Source organism: Cotesia typhae, unplaced genomic scaffold (genome assembly GCF_013202065.1).
Source record: "Cotesia typhae breed Kobodo isofemale line unplaced genomic scaffold, CoteBio_Ctyphae contig_59, whole genome shotgun sequence".
NCBI classification, from domain to species: Eukaryota; Metazoa; Arthropoda; class Insecta; order Hymenoptera; family Braconidae; genus Cotesia; species Cotesia typhae.
The window spans coordinates 1,696,641-1,718,009 of record NW_027423761.1 but is presented as its reverse complement, the minus strand read 5'-3'; the positions used below and the strand labels follow the sequence as shown (position 1 = coordinate 1,718,009).

Here is a 21,369-nt window from a genome sequence, read left to right as displayed (position 1 = left end):
ATTGTAATATAATGCTTGTCATACAACGGGAGATTCTATTTCTGTATGCTATTGTTTTCCATGTAGATTTCTGAATATCCAAATATTGACCGATAGAACCGAACGTATAATTACGTATGATTTCATTTCACAAATGTATATAAGATATGAATATTTTTTAAAGATACAAATTATAGTCTTCGGAACTAAACGTCTAATTTTGCAAATAATATACTTTATCATATTCTCGAATGCGTTGAGAATATATAATCTATTTCCTACCACAAAAATAAACCAATATCTAATTGGAGAACATAAATGTTCTCATTCGAAAATCGAATAAAATTAAATTAAAAAGCACAATATGTCTCGGGATACCTGGAACTCAGGAACAAGTTATGGACTGATGATATACAAATTAATTATGTGGCCTTTAGGTCTTTGGCCATTAAATCGGGGTAGTGTTTTTTCCGAAATTCGTCTTTTTTTAGCAGCGATAACGCAAGTAAGATTAAAAATTTTGTACATAAAATACCTTGGAAATTCTTTTTAAAAATTTTTCACAGGCTTCAACGTGTATTTGTCTTCATATAGAAATGTGGTTGAATTGTCAAGGTCTAGAAGACATTTTGGACATTTTTGTTCTCAGTGTTTTCTCTCTTCTAGCTTGCATAAAAGGATTAATCGTGCGTTTTCATCAAGAAAAGATGTACTGCAATGTATCATCAGCTATTGAAGACTGGTTCGCATTGCCACTGAGCAATAATCTAGAAAATCGTAAGATTATGATGAAGCACGCACGCATTAGTCGAATCGTATGTATTTCTTTGATGGCTCCTGCGTCCGGCGGCACACTCTCATGGATAATATTTGCATTGCCACTTCCGATGTTTATTCCTGAAAATTACACTGATGTTCTCAGGAATTATCCTTTACAAACAGCATGTACTTTTCAGTCCATAACGTTCACAGGATTTTACCATATTATTTTTGTTATTCAAATCTACCAATTGATCACTACGTGCTTGGGGAATTGTGGAAATGATGTCTTCTTTTTCGGACTAGCAATACACGTTTGTGGACAATTAGAGATACTTAAAAACGAATTCCGTCGATTGAAAACAACGCATAATAAAATAGAAGATCAGAAAATATTCCAAAATTTGGTTCAGAGACATTCTCATCTTATGAGCTTAATTTATAAGTTGGAAAGTTCATTTAACTTAGTTATTCTAGCTCAACTCATTATGAGTGGTATCTTGATCTGCATTATGGGTGAGTAATACAGAACATTTTTTTTTTCACCAAAAAATAAAATTATTTTCGATTAATCATATTTTTTGGTTCACGGAAAAAAGTAAACTGTAATATTCACTCGGATTCCGGTTAGTTTTTATAGTTTCAAACAGTAAAGCGGACATTGGAGTGGCAAAAATGTAAATATTACAGAACTTAATGGAGAAAGTATAAAAGCCACAATTTATAATTTAATATCCAAAATAAGTAATTAGTAGTTGTCACTATAGTAAATAAAGACTCTTTTATCTTTAAAAATTACAGTTTCAAACCGTAAAAATTGCCATTTCAATATATAGTCCATATTATGGGGTCTGTCTAGTAGCTCACGCCGAAAAAAACGCGATTTTCGTGATTATTTCTTGGGATACTGGATAAAGGTAATAATATAAAAGTTATTAGGCTTAGTAAATACACTCTTGAAATACATAAAAAAAATTTTTCCTTTTATTTTATACATGTATTATGACCAAAAACGTCAGCCAAACGCAACACCTCGAAAAGTAGGTAGGTCCGCCTTGTTGATAAAATCTCGGAGCTGTGTTGTCTGAAACAAAAAAATCAAAGTGCTTTAGGTTTGGTATGACAATGGCTATGTCCCCTATGAATTTTATTCAATTATTTTAAAAAATAAAAAAATGGTGAAGAAAAAACAAAAAATTTTCAAAAAACCGTTTTTTTTTCGCCGATTTTTGAAAAAAAAAATACATTAAAATTCAAAATTTTTGAAAAAAATTTATAGGGGACATAGCGATAGGTTTAAAGAATATGTGGTTCAAATTTCATAAGGATCGGTCGAGTAGTTTCGAATATTTCATCAACAAGGCGAGTAAAAACGTTGTTTCGAGAAAAACGCGTTTAAAGTTTTTTTTACATGAAATTCTTAAAAAAAAATTACTTACACCTAGTCAGCGATGCCTGGACCGTACAAAATTCCTTCAGATTGTTCGAAGAGTTGACTTTCTTCCAATCTTTTCTGTCTCAGCATTGTTCTGCCCTCTTTGGAATCTTCCGATGAACGGCGGTTGCCTACTTGGATACGCTGACGGTCGCGCGTCGCGGCATATGCGACTGCAGTTTCGCCGATTCCAACGTGCATCGTTTCCATAATTTTCAATACTGTGCTGAAGCCTTCATTGAAAATACATGCTGTTGTAAGGCACGCAATTTTAACGATTTTTTTGCCAGAGAAAGTGTGTTTCGGTGCCATACTCCACACAGGAGCGTTGAAACTCTCATTGTTGTTTTGCGTGTTGCCTCCTAAGCACCTCTTGAGCAATTCGTCTTTGGTCAGATCCAGTGATCTCATGAACATTTTTACAATTCCACTGACCTCCATTTTACCGGAGCTACCTTCATGATTAGCGTCACAATTTTCCTTGTGTTTTTCATACCAAGCAGCAAAACCAATATCATCTTTCCTCTTTTTCCAGAATTCGCACGCTTTACAGTAGCTAGACAACACAACTGCATCAAGGACTTTTTTACTATACTTGCCGATTAAAGTTACGAGGCCAATAAGAGAACTGAAGCCTCTTTTTGCCCAGGAACCATCTCCCGAAACTGTTAAATCTTCGCCATTTCCTGCTTCAGCATTCAACTTTTTTTCTTCATCGATAGCTTTCCGTCTGACTACCTCGAATACGGCTTTTACAGCAGTTTTAATGGTTTCGACAATTGAATAATAAGCGGCTTTATTTAATCCTGGGCCCATTTCCAAAAGTCCACAAAATAAATTTAAACCTTGCAGACCTACACCAAGTAATCGAAACACAAACACAAGCCGACGATTTATTTCAAAACCATTATTTATCATCGAGCATGATTCGATAAATTTTTCTCCGCACTTACATTCAAGATGTATCTTAAAACCAAAACCTTTCTGTCCAAATTTCGAAAAAGACACATCACCTTTACACACTTTACACGATAAATATTGTTCTAGAAGGCTAAACACGAAAAAAAACTGTATAATACTGTAGCCTGTATCTTTTTTTACACGTACATCAAAACTGTCGTCCTTCGACTCTTTTAGTTTTTTTGCTGATGCACTTGTATTACTCCTGCTACGATCTCCACGTAAACTACGCTTTTTTGTCTTACTTCCTGCACGTCGCCAGGATTTAGTTTGATGTTTGCCTTTTTTATCCATTGCGAAAATATGACAATTTCACGTAGAGAGTATTTTATTTTATTAATTTATAAATAAAAATTTACTAAAGAGCTGTTGTTCTAACGAATTTACAAACAACCCGGGAAAAAATGATCAGACCTGATCAGACATGAACAGGCATGAGTCTTCAGCCCTGATCAGACATGAAAAATGACCATGCCTGATCAGGCATGAATTGACCTGATCAGGCCTGATCAGACATGGTCAGGTCTGAAAACCCATTACTATTTTTAATTAATTATTTTGCTTAATTTTATGGTTGTAGTACTTGATAGAGTCGTACGCAATTCTCTATAATAAAATAAAATAAAAAAAAAAATAATTACATATTATTGTAAGGATGTAACACCAGCGGTCAACCATCCAACTACCAACCATGCTCAATGCTGTTTAACTCTGGTGTTATCCGTTTGCCTTGAATTTCCCGCCTGCTGTGCTGCTATATTAGATGTAACAATTCTATGAAGTACATAGAGTATCGAATAAGTTTATGATAAATATAATGTTAAAATTGGTTTTATAATATATTTTGATAGTCCTAATTTATTTATGTAACCGAATCTCATTATAATATCACATTTATTTAAATAATATAATAAGTAATGATTTTCATATTAGGCAGGAGCAGAGCAGACCATAACATCCCATAGAAAATGTAATAAATTTTTTATTTCAAAATTATTTAAATAAACGTAATGTTAAAAATAATTTTGCACTTTTTGATGACCAAAAATTTTTTTCGTCAAAGAAAAAATTTTTATCATATCTCTGACTATAGTCAGAGAGGAACAGTCATAAACAGGCATGGTCAGACATGAATAGACATGAACAGGTATGAACAGGCCTGAGCGTATTTAACACTTCAGACATGAACAGGCATGGACAGGTCTGATCAGGCATGGAGAGGTCTGATCAGGCATGGACAGGCCTGAACGTATTTAACACTTTAGACATGAACAGACATGAGCAGGCATGGATAGGTCTGGTCAGGCATGGACAGGCCTGATCAGGCCTGAGCGTATTTAGTACTCCAGATATGAGCAGGCATGAACAGAACTGATCAGGCATGATCATGTATAACTTCAGGCCTGGTCATACATGAACAGGCATGATCAGGTCTAATTTCAGGCCTGATCATACATGAACAGGCATGGTCAGGTCTGATCATTTTTTCCCGGGAAAACTGTCTCTTTTCGCTCCAAAAGCAGGTATATACATTTAGTAAAACAACGAAATATATACGACCTTTAGGATACCGACATATAATATATATACATATATACAAGAGGATTCTGAAAGAGAGCAGCTGCAAGAAAAAACAATAGCAGGTAGTCGGCTGGGACGGCGCGCTAGAGGTACCTACCTTTGAAGCGTTCAAAAATAATGTTAGAGTTCTTGGATCGTTATAAAATTTTCACACAATATTTCTTAATATATTTACTTTCGAAAAAAGTAAAAAAAAAAAAAACGATTTTTCAAAAGTGAGTTACTAGACAGACCCCTTATGAAGAGAAGGAGAACTCAGATGAAAGAGAAGGGGGTCTCACTCTGGGAGAATTTAATATTTCAAACAGTAAAAATTATACTTTTAAAATATACATTTTACCAGTCTAAGCAAGTCAATAATTACAGTTTGATTTTTAGCGTTGCGTTTAAAATTTACCATTTTACTTTGTAAATATTGACGTTGCTTGTATTAGAAATTGACTAACTTTATTCTATACTTTTTACATATCATAACATCATTTTTTAGGTACGAAATGATAAATATTAAAGTCTGAATTGTTAATTATTATACTTAAACATTTTAGACATTTACATGGCGAATATTACTGTTTGAAATAGTATTTTCTTCCATGTAAAGAGTAAATTGTAAATATTACAATTTTACAATGTGAATAGTAAAATCATGATTTTACTGTTTGAAGTGGTAATTTTTAGCAGTTGATCATTACTTATTATAAATCGACTGTTATTTATTACAGTTTACTTTTTTCCGTATTTGAAAAATCAACTGTTGAATCAATAAATTGAAATTTTTGAATGCAGAGCTCAAATAAGTTTTCTTTGCTTTTATTCTTTCCAAAAAAAGAACACATAGTTCGTCCAAGAATTTCTGTAGGATGAATTGGAACATGTAAAATTGGTTCAAAATATTACTGGTTTATTTAAAAAATGCTGTTCTATTTCATAAAATAATCTGAATAAGGGTAAAGGAACCAAATATTGACACAACAACATAACAACTTGATTCATAAAAATCTAGTAATTTAATTGAATATTGAATTCGTAATTATTATTTTTTAATGATAGCTCAAATCAAAAATGACACATGTCTATACATTAGGGTGTGCCAAAATTCAATTTTCATGAAGAACATTTTAAAATAGGAATTTTGAGTTCCGCTTTTAACAGGAGCTGTGTTTATAAACATTTCCCTTATTTAAAAAAAGAATTAAAAATAATCTCATATGTTAAATGCCTATAAGAGATAGTATTAAAAAGAATTTGAAGGATTAGAAAATATTCAGAAAGATTAAAAATCAAATCATTTTGAATTCTTTCTAATTCCTTTTTTTAATAAGGGTTCCAAAGATATTTCGGGGTGAGACGATTTATTTAACTTTCATAGAATTTTTAACAGGAGATTTAGTTGGGCACTTCCGGCCAAAATTTGAAATTTCAGCGGGAATACCCAAACTAAACCCCTGTTAAAAAATTCTATGAAAATAGAATTGACCCTAAAGGCCATCCCTTCACCTTCCCGCTAATTCCATACTTAAGCGTTCAAAATTGCACTTATTACGTTTTGAAGCTTTTTGAGATCAAAAATACAATTTTCGTGTCATTTGGAGTTCTCCAAGCTCAAAAATCTTATAGAAATTTAATAAAACACTATATTTTAAATTTTCGAACCGCAGTAACTTTTAAATAAATGGAATTTTTGAGTTTCAATCGATCGAACTATGAATTTTGAAGTAATTCCGAAAAAACACTTTTTTTGGTTTTTTTTTCAACAACGATAACTCACGAACGAATCAACCAATTTTGATCCGGTTGGCAGCGATCGACGTGGTTTTTTGATGTTAAAAGCTGATTAGTTTTTGAAATTGATCGGTAAAGCCGTTTAAAAGTTATTCCAAAAAAACCACATTTGGAAAACTTTTTTTTTGTAGTTTTTTTGAAAATTCTCAAAATCTACCGGTCTAAATCAATTCAATCTGTATTCAAAATCTAAGTTTGGTAAAGCCCTTTTGAATGGCACCAACCACGATGAAATCGGTCAGCCGTTCAAAAGTTATAAGAGGGTTATATATATATATATATATATATATATATATATATATATATATATATATATATATACATGGTATCAAAATTCCGAACAACTAACAATTATTCTTCAATTATTAACACATCAGTGAGTAAATTACTTAATATTGAAACCATTATAAATAAAAAATAATAGTTATTTATAAATCTATAGTAAGCATATGGCAATAAATAAATATTGTAAATAAATATTACAATATTTATTCCTACATATGTTGTAGATAAAAGTATTGTAGTTTGTAAGTTAAAACTATAAAATTAGCATAATACTCGTTTCAGCTCATAAACTCGTCCAATAAATTTACAAGTAATGTATTTCTGTTCATTTTATCTAAATTGGTCAATAGTTGGAGTCTTTACCTTATGTCTAGAATATGTTGAAAGAAAACTTTAGTCATGCCTGAAACCGTCGTGTACCTCTCTTCCCTGTATGATTCAATTTTTTAGTTCAATTAAAATTTTTCTAATTCATTTTATCACAAATTTATCACAATTTGAAAAAAAAAGAATTTTTTTTTCGTTACAATTTTTTTCTCGAGTGGTCCATTATGCCCCGCATATCACATATTGGCCCAAAATATCATAAAAACATTATAGAGATCATAACTTGAGGGAAATTGAAAAAAAAAAATTTTACCTAATTTTTTAGGGGGGCCGTCGTGCCCCAGGTTCCCCTATTTAATAGTTACAATAGTTATTGGAGTATATTGGTTTTTCAAGCCAAAATTACAAGATTTAAGGCAAAAAGTTCTTAAATCACGATATTTGGTTGTCTTTAGTATAAATTTCATGAATATTTTGCGTGGAATAAATTAATTTCCTTACTAATTTAAAAACCGATAAACTTCTATAATTTGAAATCAATTAACGAGTTTTATTTAATTTTTTTTTTTTTTCAGGGTTACAAGTTATTATTGCTCTGAAAACGAAAAACTTATTTGCTGGAATTAAAGCTCTTGTAGTATTGTCATCATTAATGTCTCAGTTATTTTTATATAGTTATGGAGGAGACTATTTGACATCTCAATGTGAAGATATAGCTTTGGCAGTGTATGAAAGTCCATGGCACAAGAGTTCTACAAAAAAAATTAAAGATATTCAATTCATAATTCTTCGTGCAGAAAAATTAATTTATGTTACCGCTGGAAAATTCTTTTGTATGACTTTAGGAACTTTTATGGATATTATAAAACTATCAGTATCTTACATGTCCGTTTTAAGAGTTGCAGTAGATGTGTGATTGATGTTTTTTCAATATTTAAATAATAAAATATCTTTCAACTATTAATTACATTCGTATTTACAACGAATGATACACTTTAAAAATTTTCTATTAAATTTTACTATGGTGGGTTACATTCCTGGACGATAACGGGACTGATAACAAATTTTATCAATTGTAAATATTAAATTTTTAAATATTTCATGGTGAACGTACGCGCATTAGTCATTAGCAATTGTTGTACAATTGATATTAGCATTAAAATCCTTTCGTATACATTACCAAACTACAGCCTTCAGGTGACTGTAATTATTTAGAAATTTCCAAAATTTATTAAATTAGAAAAATCATAAGCGTGAAATCAGCAAATTAATAAAAGAACTGAATATTTATTCCATATTTGTTGATATCAATTTTTTTATTTTTATTTTATACCCAAAAATTATCTGAGAGACGTCAAAAGTGTAAAGTATGACATTGATGCTTTAATCACCTGAAATATAGAAATACATTAAAAAAATAGATATTTATGTCATAAGGTCGTAAAGTGGCGGTTTTCTGACAGCGACGATATGTCGATATGAGCTTAAGGGGTTATATCCACTTGTAAGTTCGAAAAAATGTGTTTTTTTGTTAATTTTTTCTGGAGAGGTTTTTTATTGAATATATACATAAAATATATGAATATTTAACGAATTTAACGTATTCTAAGAATTCATATTTTATTAATAAAAATATTGGGTTCCGTCGTTCCTGTAGAAGATCTTCTGAAGGTCCTCCACAAAAAGGTGTCTGGCGGTGAGGAAGATATCTCTGATCCAAATTATTTGAAATAAAAAAAACCAAAAGGATTACTTTTCGGATAGATAAATACAGGTAATGATCGAAGAAATAGTCAAAATTTTGATTTTAGACAAAATGGCGGCTTCCCAACAAAAAAAATCTGTTTTTGCACGAAAATTTACACTTTAAAGTGACTTAAAAAATCGAAATTTCTATCAGAAACTTTATTCCTTCGATCATTGCCTGACAAAAGTATTTAAGAAGATCCTGTGAAAATTGCAAGTCAATTGGTAAAGCCGTTTCGAAGAAATATTCCTCACCGACTTTGAAAACATCGTTTCGAGAAAAACGCATTTAAAGTTTTGGCTATTATTTAAAGTTACGTTTCCGCCTACTTTCAAACGCTCGGAGACGTCTTTACAAATACGCTCATTACTCCGAAGCTATTTACCGGATTACTTTGAAATTTACAGACAACATTCTCGAATATATATACATTCAAAATATGCAAAAAAATTTCGATTTTTTTAAAATTGCAAGTGGATATAACCCCTTAAGGTTTGTGGCGGGAAGGTTCGAAACGGGCGTAATTTTAATGTCCGAGGCTTAGCCGAGGACGGAAATTTACGTTCGTTTTCGAACATTCGCGTCACAAACATTAAAGCGAATATCGAAAAAAAGTCGTTGTCAAAATCGCCACTAAACGGCCGAATGACATACAATATTTTTTGTTATTATCGCTGCATAAGTTTAACTTTTGAGGGATAGGAGGCAAACAATGACATATTTAAATTTTATGAAGTTTCACAAGGGCAAAAAAACTAAATTTTATATTAATTATCTTTTTATTAATATTTATTTATGGCGTAGTTGTTATTTTATTAACATTAAGTCCGCTTCATAATAAACTGCCAGCAGAGAAATAATTAGCGCCACTCAATAGTAACTGTTTACAATTTATTCACAATCATTGGTCGATACACTAGAATGTGACTTTTTTTTTACAATTTCTCTCAATTTCGTCTGGGTGTACTCGAAAAGTTCGTAAAAAAAGGAGGGGGTAAAACTTCACGACCTAGGCCGTGAAAAAAAGACGGTATGGTAGAGTCTCTAGAAAAGAGTCGCTTTACGGACGCTACCCAGTGCTCAAAAGTTGAACTTTTGGAGCGAATATAACAAAAAAATAATATTTCTTGTTAAAATTAATAAAAATTGCTTGTACCCTACTAAAACTCTCGCATGACATGGTATACATTTTTCCAGCAGAGAGGATGCATGGTTTTCGGCTGCGCATCATAATAAAAATGCTCAATTTTTTTGTTCTTGTAGAAATATTATACCACTCTCCTAAGTACCTTCAAATGAAAAACATATGAAAACATTTTATCATATTGAAATTAATTTTTTTATTAGTCATGCGGGATAAATCCTACCAGCGCTTGTAACGATGTAAGTAGCTCTTTACTCATTTTATAATTACAACGTGAATCAAATAGCTTGTAACCGTGGGGTTTTCCCAGGTCCAGTTAGCTACCCCTTTCCTCTTTAGAAAGGGCGCCACTGGGATTTTAGACACGGTGTCCCAGAAACCGGAGGAGCATGAGAAGGAAAGGACAGGGTCGTGAGAAGTCCGAGAAAGGCTGAAAATAAGACTGAGAAAATTATTAGAAAATATAAATGATTTATTCAATCAATCTACAAACTTAACAATTTCCTTAAAACTAACTTAATTGTGAGAACCTCTCACCTACGTTGACCCTTGCCAATTTATTCTTACAACTTAAACTAACTTAATCGTGAGAACCTCTCACCTACGTTGGCCCTTGCCAATTCTTCTTACAAATAAATAACCAATTTTCTTAACCTCGTCACTCCGACGGAATATCCCAATATCTTAATTTCCTCGTCAACCTGACGGAATATCATACAATACCAACTAATTACCTCGTCAACCTGACGGAATACCAGTTAAAACCTATTCCCGACTGCGCCCCCGACTCGGGCGTCTACGCAGCGGTTTCCTAACTTAATCCGTTGTACCCCCGACTCGGGCGTCTATACAACGTTTCTAAATACTCACTAAATTCCATACAAAATCGTCCACCGGACGTTAACTCAATTTCTCTAACTCTCATTCAATATGCCAATTCTCTCAATCTCAATTTCAATTAACAATTAAATTTTCCTAACAATTCTCAATATACAATTTATCAATCTCACAAAATTTAACATTTGTCGGTTTTCTAAATTATTCAATTCTTAATTCCAAAATTCTATCAAAATTTTTCAATTAAATTTCACTAAATATCTTTTGACAATTTTCCCTTAATAATTTACTTATTCTCAATTTTCATCAAACTACATAATTAAAATTGTTTCATTAAATTTAGCCAACCGGCCTTAATTTATATTCTCACAATTTCCAAGAATTTAACACACAACTATAAATGACCTTTATTCTGAACTACGCACTTTTCCGAAATTTCCAAATTTTCTAAACTAATTGTCAACTAATTTTGAATATTTATAACAAAAGACCGAATTTATTTTAATTAATTTCTTGATGACAGTTAATTGATAATTATTCTTAATTCTATTTTCTTAATTTCTAAATGACCTTGGCAAACTTAACCCGATTGGAATTTGAAAATTATGTATAGACTATTCGAGACGCTTAATTTTAATTTCAGTAAAACTTATATTGGTCAATTCAGCCTGATTGAAATACAAGGGCCTAAATAACCAATTTACCTGAAGTTCCAATTATTTCAGCCAACGATGGAATTATCCCAGAGCAAGTGAAATTTAGCCAACAGCACTTCCTTCAGCTTCTCGAGTCCGTAAATTTCTTTTCCTCGTCTATTCGATCACAGTTATTTCTCGTACAAATTTTCTGTAAAAGCCGATAAATAAATAATGGATCAATTATAAATTCGTCAGCCTAAAGGCCTGACTGGATGAAATTTTTTTTTCAAGGAATTAAAATATAACAGCTCGCTTCGTTCCTCTTTCGTGAAGCCTCGAGCAAATTTCTACTTACGTTATTTTGATGGTAAATCACTGAGCACTGTACAACCACAAGTCTCGTCCGCCAAAAGGTGCTGTTTTGGTGCTCACCGGCTCTTTTATAACCTCTCTATCAGGTTCTCGAATTTTCCCATTATCTCGTTCCCGCTTAGATTTTCTGGGGAACCGCGGTGGGGACTTAGCGACCCGTACGACCCGGTGACGAGTCTTACAACTAGCTACTCACCCTCAGAAGGTACGGAGTAGTCCCTACTCACCGCGACAAGATAACAGTGACACTAGCCACGCGCGGAAATTCAAATTCCCTGTCACAAGCTATTTGGATGCAACAAGCTTACTTATTGCGCACAAATTGTACTTGATTCACACAAATGACGATCAGAGCTCGTAAAATTAATTCGAGTGAAAGATTTTAACAAATAATACTTCAATTATTTATTATTAATAAGGCTCTTAAAATTGCACTTATCACGTTTTTGAGCTCTTCAAGCTCAATAATACAATTCATGTATTGTTTTGAGCGCTCCAAGCTCAAAGAGATAGCTTTTGTATGCTTTTGAGCTCTTCAAGCTCAAAAGTCTGATAGAAGTTTGACAAAATACTATTTTTTGAATTTTCAAACCGCAATAACTTTTGAATGAATGAACCGATTTTCACGCGGTTGGCGGCATTCCACGCAGTTTTTCAAATTCTATGATACATTTTTAAACCCAAATTGATAAGACCAGAAGTTTTGGTCTAATTCGAAAAAATCTAGAAATTTCGGAGTATTTCCAAAAAAACACTTTTTTCGGTTTTCTTTCATTCACGATATCTCTCGAAAGAATCAACCGATTTTGACTGAACCGATTGCGATCAACGTGGTTTCTTGAGGTTAAAAGCTGATTAGTTTTTGAAATTGATCGATAAAGCCGTTCAAAAGTTATAGCAAAAAAACCGCATTCAAAAAAGATCTTTTTCTTAGTTTTTTTGAGATTTCTCCAAATTTGTCAAAATCTATCAATCCAAATCGGTTCAAATTCACAGAAAATCTAAGTTTGGCCAATCCTTTTCAAATGGCGCCAACCGCGATGAAATCGGTCAAACCGTTCGAAAGCTATAGAAGGTTTACATAGTTCGACAGTATACTATTTCAATAACGAGCTCAAATAATTACACTAATTGATGAATAGAAAGACTATGATCCAATAACTTTTGGGCCGGCCAACTGAGGAAGAAAAGATGAACAACTTGTCCGATGCAAAATGTACCGAACCTTATCATCTCACTGGTTTCATCCATTTTTATTATAGTCTAGAAGAAAAATTATAATTTTTAACAAACACACTTTTAACTAACACTTACGAATAATATCGACGTACTTGGAATCCTGTAATACTTAAAGCCAACATGTTTATAATTACTATAGCAAATAAGCAACTATTGTAGCTAGATTTAAGAACTCGGCGAAACCTTAAACAGATAAAACAAGTTTAGTTATATTAAAGTAAGGATTAACTAACCAATTAATCCATTACAGCCACCAACTCTAATATGCTGTTATGGTCTTTAATACAGTTGATTATTGATTGATGCGCTTTGTTATCCTGAATTATTTTTCTTTGTTTGCTCCATACATATTTATCGTTCTCTGCATTTTTCAACCGATATCTGCAATTTATAATTCTTAGTAAGGATAGCCACTGTGATGAATTAAAAAAAAAAAATTTTTTTTTTACATCAAAAAATAACTCACCCAACAACCGCAAACATGCTGCAGGCATGACTAACGAAGTTAACGTACAAAGAATCGAATGCAACGATAATAGTTGAAGGAAATGGACTAACTACATATGCGTGAACCAAAATTGGTACTTCGTACTGCACTGAATCCACAAAATATTCTGTTTGATACAAAGATAACTGCGGCCTTGATTCATTTAGTGGTACATAATAATCAGGTATTTTTGGAACCATGGGTGTAGCCAAAAACATCGCCGCAACAACATAAATTAAATCTTTATTTGTAAATAATGTTATTTATCACTTTGAATGTATCTGATGCTCAACGACTGAACGTCACTTACATACGTAGGAATGAGTGATTTTACGGTTTTGATTTGCATATTCACGTAGGATTTTTAACTCTTCTTCTGTCATCAGAGATTCCCAATCCGTTTGAATTGTTGTTAACAGCATTTTTATCTTAAATTAAAATTTTCATTTGATTGGAGAACAAATCTCTGATTTCTAAAAAACTTTTGCAGAAAATTTTGATTCTCTGCAAACATTTTTAGAGAAATTATACTTAGATTTAATTTGCCGAATCAACCTTGTCTATATTGTAAAGACAATTGCACATCTTTACGATGGTTAAAGAGTGTAATGCGAAGATTGGTGCGCATTCAACAACTCGGTTTATATCTCCCCATGATGTTATCAGCCGTATGATCTTTGAATATGAAACAAAAAATGCAAATTATTATTTGAAACTGGAGGGAACTGGAAAGAAATTAATGAAATTGAAGCATTACAACTATTTTATCTTATGCTAGGATCAAAAAAAAAAATTAGGAAAACGGTTGACCCTGAAGGCCATCCCTGCAACTTCCCGCTACTTTCGTAATTAAGCGCTCAAAATTGCTCTTATTACGTTTTTGAGCTCTTCGAGCTCAAAAATATAATTTTGATGTAGTTTTGAACTCTCCGAGCTCAAAAATCTGATAGAAGTTTAATAAAACACTATTTTTTGAATTTTCAAACCGCAATAACTTTTGAATGAATGAACCGATTTTCACGCGGTTGGCGGCATTCGACGCAATTTTTCAAATTTTATGATACGTCTTTAAACACAAATTGATAAGACCGGAAGTTTCGGTGTAATTCGAAAAAAACGCTTTTATTCGATTTCTTTCGTCAACGATAACTCACGAACAAATCAACCGATTTTGACCGGCTTGATGGCGATCGACGTGGTTTTTCGATGTTAAGAGTTGATTAGTTTTTGGAATTGATTGATCGAGCCGTTTAAAAGTTATTAAAAAAAAACTTGATTTGAAAAAATTTTTTTTCGTAGTTTTTTTAAGATTCCTCAAAATCTACCGGTCGGAATCGGTCCAAATTGTATTCAAAATTTAAGTTTGGTCAAGCCCTTTCAAATGACATCAACCGCAATCAAATCAACCAAGCCGTTCAAAAGTTATGAGAGGTTTACATACATACATACATACATACATACATACATACATACATACAGACACCATCGTGGGAATAGTCAGGGAAGATTTCTAGAACCTCAAAACGTCAAGATCTGATGAAAACTTGATTTTCGGAAAACGGGGTAAAAATAACTTCCTGATTTTTCAAAATTTTCAATTTTCTTAGCGGGAAATTAAAAATCTTAATTTTGCCTTAAAATTTAAGTAATTGGATATCTCAATATGTTTAAATTTTTTTTAAGAAATTATCCTGTTGAAAGAAGAAAAGCATAAAAAATGAGCACAAAATAAAACGAAAATAAATCAATACCGACAAAAATATAAAATAAACTGAAATAAATCAATAAAATGGTTTACAACAGTCGGCCCATCGTCCGTGTAATTTACGAAGAAAAAAAGAAAGAGGAAATATTGTTAAGAAATTGAAAATTCAAGAGTAAAATAATTTATAATATTAGCAAATATTTCCGGAAATTAAGCTTACCTCGGGTATAAATATACTTGTAATTAAAAGAAATACGGAAATCCTGATTATTTTTCGGATTTTAGGTGATTGCGAAGGCCATCCACCAAAACATGATAACAAAAATTTAGTTAGTTTCCAATTCGAGTTATCGAAGAAAGTCATACTTGTTTCGATTTCACTCTGTAGACTGAATATTGAAACTTTTACTAAGTTGCGCAGACCCTTAGTTTCAAATAATTTAAAATTCTATTTGTAGTAGTTAATGGCTACATCAAAAAGCATCTACTTTTTAATACAAAATCTTTAGAGACCGTTTGTGCTATAGACTTGCGTGTCTTGTTTTACTTATTCTGCGTACTATTGTGCTGCATATTTTATTTCTACGAATTGAAATACAACAAAAAGAATTTAAAATCAAACTAAATTTTATATCAACTTTCACAGAGAAGTCTAACTTTATTGCGATACTTGTTCGCAAGGAATGTTTTTGTGGTAATAACGAGACTGCAGTTTACTACAATTTTTTTTTAACTATTCGTGGATAACAATTTTATATTTTTTTTTAGTGACAATTTCGTGATTTTAAAAATGCATTACACTAAAAAAACTTTGCTCAAACCAAAAAAATTGACAAAGAATATCAAAGTCGCATTAGCCTAAATAACATTCTTTTCTTCACTCAAAAAAATTTTATTTCATCCAAGTCATAATAATTATTGTTTTTTAATCATAAATATGTTCTTCAGTTTTGAAAATTTTATTAACTATCCAATAATTGATTTTTTTTATATACAAGAATTTTGTATAAATCTAACGGATAACATTCACGGTGAAAAAATATAGGGATTATTCCTATTTTTCCAATGTTAACATAGAAATTTTTCCAACGTTAACATAGGAATTTTTCCAATGGTATCATAGGAATTTTTTCTTTATTAACATGATAGAAATATCCATGTGACATAGGAAAAATTCATTTATCACTAAAATTTATGTAACTTAATTTAATAATTACAAATTTACATAACAATTTTCTCATTCGAGCAATTTCAGATAATTTAAAAGTAAAATAGTGATATACAGTCGGTTTGTGATGAAAAAATTAGGGAAACGGTTGACTCTAAAGGCCATCCTTGCAACTTTCCGCTTATTCCATAATTAAGTTTTCAAAATTTCACTTCTCACGTTTTTGAGCACTTTGAGCTCTAAAATAGAATTTTTGAGTCATTTTAAACTCTCCAAGATCAAAAATCTAATAAAAGCTTGATAAAACACTATATTTTTAATTTTCAAACCGTAATAACTTTTGAATAAATGAACCGATAGTTCTATCATGTTAATAAAGAAAAAATACCCTTGTTACCATTGGAAAAATCCCTATATTTTTTTCGTCGTGTGGGTAAGTAATATACTATTATTTTATCTTACAGTAAACAAATATTTAAATAATAGATCGATAATTTACATTTTTTTAGTTTGTGAAACGACAATTCTATTTTCAAAATTTACACATGCTTGAAGACTCAATAACTATAGTGAAGGTAACCAATATAATAAACAACTTAATTAATAGATAGTGATATCTTCTAAACGCATGAATGAACTATAACAAGTAAGTAGATAATCTACAAAATTAGAGATAGGATTATTTCTCAAATTTTCCAAAATTGTAATAAAAATCAAGTATTTTAAAATTTTCAACAAATTAAATTTTATAGGCACACCGCAAACAATTTATTCACACGAATTTTTGTTTTAAATTAATTTTCATTCAAAGTCGGTTTGAACTACTGTGGTCACATCGCCGACTTTTACTGTTGAGAGTGGTATGTTAGGATCTTTTTTGGTAGTAAGAATCAAGCTAATGGATTCATTCACATAGTTATTGAAACTGATGTGAATGCTCGTTAATAATATTATTTTCATTATCATCCATAATTCTTAATTATAATATGTATATCAGGAATGTGGACTAGATAGGATCATAATAACAAATTACATTATTATTTCTGCGACGTTTCGGTCATTTATTAGACCTTCATCAGGTACCTCCATGTACTTTATTTCTGAGTTAATAGTAAGAATAATTAATAAATCTATCAATTTTGTTAATTTTGTGATGATTTATATGACTAAGGCAACTGTGCAATGTAAGATTGTGATTGTTAGAATTCGTATTATGGTAAATATTAGAATTGTATCAATTGTTATGTTATTTTGTTAGTTATTAATTTGTGTGATTTTCAGATGCCTGATGAAGGTATAATAAATGACCGAAACTTCGCAGAAATAATAATGTAATTTGTTATTATGATCCTATCTAGTCCACATTCCTGATATACATATTATAAGCTCGTTAATAAGTTAATCAAGACGCATTATTCAACTATCAAAATCAACGATGGATTACAAAAGTGTCACAATTGTCAACAGAGAAAATTTTACTTCAAAACATTCCCTCGGCGATCCATTGCAAATACGATTTCCTACTGTCAATGAGCTGACAATTGATTTGATATCTGTCAAAAATAAATTAATTATGATCAAGTAATTTTTTTAATCCATAAATTATGCCATTTATTTATTTATTGCTTTATTATGATATATTTATTAAAATTTTAGGAGGATAAAAAGGTAACGTGATGATTGTCTCATAGCATCAAGCAAACAAGAAATAGAAAACATGGAAAAACTTGATGGAAAAAATGTATTCAAGTTTACTGATATCTGTTTTGATTGTTCTGGAGTTCATTTGATTGCGATTATTAAATATTTAGCTACTGAATGCTTGAAGTGTCTGATGTTCCCATCGTCGAAGATTGCGTCTTCTTAAACATCTACTGGATTTCAAGCTGCTTCAATACTTAGGAAGACTGAAAAAAACCACAGGTAAATCCAACCCTACCTTACTAAATAAATTTTGAAGAGTAAGTTATATTTAAAACATAGTAAAAAGAATACGAAATCTCAATTAATAGCTTAAAATAGTCGACAAACCCTTGTAGGAGAAAAATTACGTACAACGAGGCCTGTCTTGGCACAATACTGGGTTGCCCAGACTTGGCCGAACAATACTGGCCCCTGACTGGACCACTACTCAACTGACAAGTCTTGGTTGATCAGTCTTGAGCCAAGATCCACCCAATATCTATCTAACAAGTCTTGGTTTGCCAGTCTTGAACTTGAACCAAGACCCAGCCAATATTCAATTGACAAGTCTTGGTTCGCTACTCTTGGACCAAGATCTAGCCAATGTCTATGTAAGAAGTCTTAGTTTGCCAGTTTTGAATCAAGACCTAGTCAATATCTTTGTAACAAGTCTTGCTTGCCAGACTTGGGACAAGAGCCAGCTACAATTGACGTTTTTAAAGCTGTAAATTTGACAGCTTTTCTGTCATTTTATTGTTGTTTTTTTTCTATGTAGTATATGCCTACAAAAATTTCAAATCCATTTCTGCTTTAACTATAGAGTCTATGTATAAATTATATTTTATAGCATTATGAAAAGAACTATTTTATCGGCCAAGTCGTAATTAACCACAAGTTATCCATTGGCTTTAACTTATACATTTATACATACGTTTAAAGTTTATAAATTCATAATATTTTTATTCATATATGTAGATTGAAAAATTCTCCCAATAATGTGGCCGGCCCAATGATTACCCAAGCTTGAGACAAAACTTATTCGCCATAGAATGGCCGAGGCAAAAGAACCCAGCCTTGGGCCAAGAATGGGCAACTTAGCTTTGGCCAACTCAATAATTACCCGAGCGTTAGCCAAGACTGCGAAGTCTGAACATAGCTGTTGAATGGCAATCCAGATTTGAACCAGAATTGGGTAACCTAGTCTTGACCATTCAATGAAAAATTCAAACTTAATTATTCATTAAATAATACAATTTTAAACGGTAGATATTTATTGTTTGATGAATATTTGTTAGCAAATGCTTGAATTGAAAATTTATAATTTAACAAAAACAATCACATATTGTCAAGATTGGTCTGTAAAGAAATTTTCTGGAATCTTTTGATGTCAATTAATAGGTATATCAAAAAATTTTTGCATGGTTTACGCATAATAAATTTATACTTCAAGTCAATAATACTCCAAATGCTGTCATTTAATTGTATTGTTTAAATTTAGATCTTTAAACTTGGACAGATTCAAAACAAACGTAGATCTAGAAAAAGTTGCAAAACAGTAGTATCAGTTAATTAATTGAATTTTTATAGAGGAGAATGTACACAAATAAAGATTCGTATGACAACTAAGGTACGATTTTCGTGATATTTTTTAGACTGTTCCCAAAAAATTAAATAATAAACGTAAGCGTCGAATGTTAATACTTATTTCGTGATTGTCACATCAGTTATAATGTTAACTTTCCATTTTAAAGTTTGTATTGTTTATCTAGATTCTTTTTGGAACTGAATGGTAAATTCAGAAAAAAATGACAGATCAATGCAATTAAAATCACTTTGCATTGTTACTTACAGCGATAAAATTTACAATATAAATTTTGTGTTGAAATCTTAAATTCCAAATATCGTTTCTAAAAACAATTCACTAATTACAGAATTTATTAATTCAAAAATAGTTAATTTCTGAAATAATGAATAGATTTTAACTGAGTATGTCTCACTTATTCAAAAAGCTTAATATGATACTACGGTACCGCATATCTCAAACTGATTGCAAGCAATCCTGAATAATCTTCTAAGTTTGAGCCAGCACTTTTTTCGATGCAACTCTTCCGTTGGTTGCATGTAGACTGACCTGGAAATCAATAACACCGATACCGAATCCTTTCTTCTTTTTTTTATACAAGTTTATCTTTGCATGCGTCTACATCATTAAATAATCATGAAAAAGTTTAACAAAAAAGTTTATGAATTCAATATGATCCTTTTTTCCAGAAATTTTCTTTATATATGTATACGCGGAGAAACTTTATTCTAAATTTAGTCGCAGTAAAACTTCAGGATATAAACTTTATGAAGTAAGAATAAAAATAGTCGGCGTTCGAGAAAGGCTATTGAAGTATATTTGTAGTTACGATGGCAACGACAAAAAATATAAACTGGAATAGCAATACTCAATATGCTTTTGGTCTCTATAAACTTATTAAAAAAAGTCTTGGGATTTGGCCATTCGATTGTCAATCAATCCTGTCAAAAATACAGACACTGATTGTTATTATTCTTGAGGTTATTATTCTGATGTAATATTTAAGAAAAAACTGTTTGACAGAAAGACAAGATAATTTAAAAGAAAATTATTTTTTGGTAACCTATGATATTATAATTTATAATTAATATGATTGCACATTTTTTATTGTTTATGAATTTTTTCAAGCTCAATGGAAACAAACATCATTCTATTTTTTTACAGTGCTCATTTCCCCTATTCAAACATCCACCGATATGTAATCAATAGGAACTTTGAAAGTGAAAACATTTTGAAGATTTATAATAAATATTACTTAATAATTATAAAAATTTCATCAAAAATATATGCGCGTGTGTAACTGCACAGAAAAAAATGTTCTTGAATCAAGTATATATTTTTGAAGAGCTCAATATTCTTGATTTGAGTGGAAAAATTCTTGATTTAAGAAAATTTTTCTTGATTTGAGGAAATTTTACTTAATTTAAGAATTTTTCGTCTTGATTCAAGACAATTACCTTCTTCAAAATTATATTCTTAGTTCAAGAATTTTTCTTTTAAATTAAGTTAATTTTTTTTTCTGTGTGTATTACTGTATATAGTAACAATGTTAAAAATTATATTTCATGTTAAAAAAAATTTTTATTGAAATGAATACTCACATTGAGAGCTTATAAGCTCAATGAAATACCACCAACTAATAGATCAAAAAATGATCTTGAT

At 31.0% G+C, this 21,369-nt stretch overlaps 2 protein-coding genes across 2 annotated transcripts; one reads left to right on the top strand and one right to left on the bottom strand.

Moving 5' to 3' along the window:
* Positions 1 to 343: 343 nt before the first annotated feature.
* Positions 344 to 8,021, top strand: LOC141532224 (odorant receptor 85b-like). The gene is made up of 3 exons (XM_074250469.1): positions 344 to 484; positions 546 to 1,254; positions 7,681 to 8,021. Exons 1-3 carry the CDS (start codon positions 344 to 346, stop codon positions 8,019 to 8,021), a joined length of 1,191 nt encoding a protein of 396 aa, XP_074106570.1.
* A 363-nt stretch (positions 8,022 to 8,384) lies between these two features.
* On the bottom strand, positions 8,385 to 15,640 carry LOC141532225 (odorant receptor Or2-like). Its single transcript, XM_074250470.1, has 9 exons — positions 15,495 to 15,640; positions 14,125 to 14,244; positions 13,880 to 13,997; positions 13,549 to 13,810; positions 13,341 to 13,463; positions 13,175 to 13,265; positions 12,970 to 13,106; positions 10,009 to 10,141; positions 8,385 to 8,496 (listed from the first exon to the last, which is right to left on the bottom strand). The coding sequence occupies exons 1-9, from the start codon at positions 15,636 to 15,638 to the stop codon at positions 8,446 to 8,448; spliced, it is 1,179 nt and encodes a 392-aa protein (XP_074106571.1). The 5' UTR covers positions 15,639 to 15,640; the 3' UTR covers positions 8,385 to 8,445.
* Positions 15,641 to 21,369: the final 5,729 nt, after the last annotated feature.